Source organism: Lathamus discolor, chromosome 5 (genome assembly GCF_037157495.1).
Source record: "Lathamus discolor isolate bLatDis1 chromosome 5, bLatDis1.hap1, whole genome shotgun sequence".
Taxonomy (NCBI): Eukaryota; Metazoa; Chordata; class Aves; order Psittaciformes; family Psittacidae; genus Lathamus; species Lathamus discolor.
In genome coordinates this window covers 5667149-5672148 of record NC_088888.1, presented here as the reverse complement: position 1 = coordinate 5672148, position 5000 = coordinate 5667149, and the positions used below count along the sequence as shown (strand labels likewise).

The 5000-nt window shown below is 36.9% G+C and overlaps 1 protein-coding gene across 2 annotated transcripts in view; it reads left to right on the top strand.

Annotated features, from left to right (window-relative positions):
• The window catches only part of CAMKMT (calmodulin-lysine N-methyltransferase), a 208759-nt gene extending 205406 nt beyond the window's left edge, over positions 1 to 3353 (top strand). For both annotated transcript variants that reach the window (XM_065679504.1, XM_065679505.1), the window contains exon 11: positions 1325 to 3353. In XM_065679504.1, coding sequence (XP_065535576.1) covers positions 1325 to 1402 — 78 coding nt within the window. In that variant the 3' untranslated portion in view covers positions 1403 to 3353. The remainder of the gene's footprint in view (positions 1 to 1324) is intronic.
• The last annotated feature ends 1647 nt before the right edge of the window (positions 3354 to 5000 follow it).

The window sequence follows — 5000 nt, the reverse complement described above, 5'->3', positions numbered from 1 at the left end:
AGACTCTTTTCTTTCACTGAAAATGGAAGTCAATAAAACTATAAGGTACAAGTAAAACATAAGTCTTTCTTCATGCAGAAATTGCCAGGATAGCATGAAACCGATGGGTAATCCTGTACAAACAAAGTGAACCACCTGTGGTAAAGTTAGAGATCTTGGGAAGCAGATTGTCCTTACTTTAGTAATTACACACAAACACTTCTCAGTAAAGTGGATTAGAATTTAAAGAATAGATCAGCTTTATCTTCCACTATGAAAAAGGAAAAGTGTGTTAATTGCTCAGACAGTAGCTTATATAGAGGCACTTCACAGCTGAAGAATATGATATGGAAAAGACCTTTGTTTAAATAACACGAGCAGTGTTGTGACATGGACCAACTAAAATCCTTAATGCACAGCAAGAAAAATAAAGGCAAAACAATAAGGGATAAGAATAATTCTGGCTTTAAACGTGGTATTGGTGGGGGGCATGGCATGTGTCAGGCATGGCTAAAGGCACTTTTTTTTTTTTACATTTCTTCCTTGGGCTTGCATTAAAAATATGCAACTATTTTTATGTAAGGTAATTGCAGAATGTAATATATATGAGTAGTTGCTACGTACTTCAGTTTGATTTCTGTGTATTTTAAATTGTATCTAACCAGAATAACTGAGAAAATGTGCATTCTTTTTTTATTTTTTCTAGAAATATATTCTTTTAGTATAGATCAGAAGAGCACCCGTAACATTATCCCTAGCAATTTTAATCGTATGGCTCTAATTATCGGGTTATAATTCTCTCTTACAATCAGAATTCTTAAAATGAAACAGAATTAATAAGTAAGCCCATGAAGGACTGCATTACAGCCTTGGAAGTGGCTTGCAATTATGTAAACCTTCAGGTAAGATTATGGTATTTCAGATGTCTGAAACAGTTACTGATCTTAAATACCAAAAATACAGCCATAGTTAGGCTGATTAGGGATAAACTTTTAGCCTTTGTTCTCAAGTTCCTTGCTTAGTGGGTTTAATTCAGGCTTTAAATCTCACTTGAATATAATTTATTTAAGACAGCAATTTGGGACCTCACTTCTTTTATAAGTAACGTTCAACTATTTGTTGGGTGAATTAGTTTGTGTGCAAACTCTGACCAGCTCCTGATAATATTTGGCTTGCTGTTCCATACCTGTGATAGTATTTGACCTGAAGATTTCTTTTTGTAGTCATTAAATGTTCAATCTTCGGTAGTATCATTTGCACTAAGGAATATAGTTAAGCAAGAACTGTCGGTATTTTAAAAATGCTTTCATACAGTTTGCTCACTTTATCCATTTTTTATTTGCAGTTGAAAAATGAAGAAAAAGATACGTATGACGAAAACCTCCATTACCCTTTTCTTCTCATTTTAACCAAACACAGATAGAAGATGACTTGTTAGTTTGTTTGTTTGTTTGTTTGTTTTAAGGTGGACTACAGAAATTTAATCCATGTATATGGATGGCTGGGAGTAAGGACAGTTCAGTTCCCCCCCCCCCCCCCTTTTGTTCGTGAGCCATCATCAGAGAAATATTTCTAACTGGGGCTTGTTTCACAGTGTGTAAACATCGAGACATCTTTTTTGTATCATTTTGGAGCTTTTTTTTTCCAATTATATTCCAGCTTAAAACTGATTGGACTTTATATGTATGCATTAACAAAGGTGTAACACTGGGTTACTTCTCTTTCGTGCCTTTAGACTTGCATGTACTTTGTTAATCTCTTTAAATGTTATTTTTGGTGTGTATTTGAAAATATTTCAGCAATATTCTTTGTGGGCTTATATAACTGAGTAAAGGAGTAAATGCATTCACATTTAATTAGCAAGGACATAGTTGTCTTAAGATCTTTTAAAAGTGCACCTATTGAATGCTCCGATTTTTGTGCCCTTTTTTTATGTATTTATTTAATTCCACTGCTGATTTTTCTATCCATGTCCTTATTTGCTTCAGTGTTGAAGGCTTTTTATATACATAGTTTTTTCCAGCAGGACTTTTCCTCCTGTAGATGTATAAGAAATTATGCATCAGACAAAAGCCTCATAAACTGACCATTTGTCCTTTGGACACAATAGCCTGCCCAGCCCCTCTGCTCCTCCTCTCCAATTATGTGTGATTAGTCTCAGTGTGTTGTGTCAAGAAGGGGGAGTGTGCTGAGTGCTTATTATCTGTTTAGGTACAAGAAGAGCACATTTAGGTTCTGACTATGAATGGAAAGTGAGCCTTTATCAGGACTAAAATCTAAATGCTACTATCCTAGAAATCGCTCTTTAAAAAAATGCATCCTTTTCGGATAAATTCCGAGAAACACCGTGACAACTAAAGAATTCTGTAGTGTAATCAAACTCTCTCTCTTGAATTAGTTTATATTGTGATATATTAGGGCCCAAGTATTTGATAAACATTTGATGTGACTTTTCTTGACAAAAATCCCACAAAGAATCAGAAGTGATTTCTTATTTTCTTAATGGTTTAATAGACCATTTTAATGACTTCTCAGAAAAACAACCTGGATCATTAAAGAACCCTGTACAGTCTCTTAAACCACAACACTTTTTAAATGGTGAAAAAAAGAGAGAGAGGCAGGGACCATGACGGAGAGAGGGAGGTAGTAGAAGCAAGGAAGTGTAGAGGGTCACACTGAAATACATTCATTAAAAGAATGGCAGTGAGCATTCTTCCGTATTTAACAAATTGGGCAGCATGTAAACCTCGAGCTCGTGAAAGTCCCTTTCTGTTTGCTCTTCTTCTCAAACAAATTTCTTCACTACCGGTTTGCATGTCCTTGTATTCAATACTTTTTATGCTCCATTAGAGCACCTAGATGGATCTCAGAAGGCACAGGTCAAGTCGCAGTTAGATCATACATTTCTTGCTCACAAAAACTTGAATTGCAATGCCAAGCGATGGGCTAACATCACAATAACAGCAATTTATTCCTCTTTTGATAAAAAGCAGCCTATTCTCGGTGTTAGATAAAGACCAGGGGCAATGCAAACCGACCATTTATCCTAGAACTGAGTAGTGTCTCCCCTAGAGCTGGTATGAGTTTCATGTTCAAACTCTGGTTGGAAGATGCTTGTCTCATATGAAATCAAAAGCATTTAGGAGTAATTTGAAATTGCTGTGAAGGTGGCTTTAGTTTAATTAGCTTTGTTTTGTTTGTCCCACACAGCAGTGCCTTTGTTTTCTCTAAAACCATGTACAAGCAAATCTTTATAGTCAACAAAGGAGTGTGAAAAATGCTGAAATATTACAATTTGTGAAACTTTTATTTTTGAGAGGGCTTGAATGTCTGCTGTACAATAATCTAATAAAGATTTTTAGTTGCCAAAAACAGCGCCAGCGTCACTGAATTGTGGTTTTTAGCTCTAAGAAGAAAACAGTTTTACTCAAATTAGTAGCCAATAATTGCTTTTTATTTCTTTAGTGTCTGTCATTTGAAGGCTTCGCACAGGTGCTGCCATCCCTAAAGTGTGTAATTGATGGCTTGTTTACCAAAGATGTATTTAGGCTTCATCCTACCAGCTCACATTGGAGCTCCACAGGCAGTGAAGTTATTCATCTACATAAGTGCTTGCAGGTTTGGTCCATGCAGATATTTTTAGAGGTATATAAGCAAGCTCTCGATTTTTTGTTTTCAAATGGGTATTGAAAGGTGACAGATGTAGGATTGACTGTATATGAGGCACTAAAAGTGTTGTTCTTTAGAGACATCTCAGAGTCCCTCATGTTAGTAGGAAATAGTTTCTGAGCTCTGAAATTTTAATTAAAATACCGTGTTTATTAATACATCAAATTTCTTTGCTAAGAAAGAAGTTAGGTAGTTTCTCAAATCATGCTTATAAAATGTATCAGTGCCTTTCATGTGATGTGCTTTAACTAGCCTCTGATACTTGCTGTATTTTTTAATGATATAGTTTACTGTGTTCTGTAACACAATATTGGGCTTAATTACTTTATGTCTGCAAAGCACTTCAAAGATGAATGACACCGTGCAAGAGTTATGCTGTCTTCACTGAGAATGGATGTGTTAGGCTGATGCAAGTTTTCCTTCACGTGTGTTGCTAGTTTTTAGAGCATCATTGTGTCTTGCCCCTCTCTCAGAGAAAAAATGGCAGAGAGAAATGAGCTTCTTGTGGACATCCATTCCCCTGGGCACAGCCCTAATGCAGCTGGTTCCACTGGCAGTGAGTTGTGATCTGCAGAATGTAAAGGACCAAGCAAAGATCTTCCATTTCCTGCTGTGAAATTTGGCAAAGGTTTTCTGAAAAATTACAAACTAGTCCTATCTGATAGCATTCTGGAACACTGGGACGAATCTTTCCTTTTGGGTAATAAGTTTGATTTGAAATGAAAGATGTCTTAAGAATGTGAGCTGAGGCAGGAGAACATACTAGCCCAGGTACCAGTCCAGCTGCAAAATCCTTGTTAGACAAGTCATTCACATTTTGCCTGTGGCTTAATGGCTACATGTTGGTGTGAGGAGGAAGCGGGATTAAAATTGTTCACCCCATGAAAAGCATCCTTGCACCTTGAGCCTGGCTGCATACGTTTTATCAAGTGTCGTACCTCTGTTACAACTCTCCTTCACTGTTCCCTGAACAAAAGAGGATGCAGTGGGTGGAGCTTTTGATCCACCTCTTGATATGGCAGGTGGCACAGCTGATATGGCAGGGAAAAGAGGGAAAAGGCAGCAAAACATTGAAAGTCAAACAGAGCAGCGTTTTATTACCGGTTTTCACTTGTTCTCCCTAATGCAAGAGAGGAATAACCAGGTCCCTGTCTTTTTACCGAGCAAATTATAAACACATAGCTTAGCCTTGATTTCTTCAGCTTGGTTTTCTTCTTCTTTAAACCATCGAATGAATAGTGATTTCGAACTGTGAATTCCTTCAACTCTCGTGAAATGGTTTGAGATGCTGGTGGAAGGTGCTAGGACAGCATGTACCACCACTTAGATCTAAAATGTTTTCTGCACAGCAT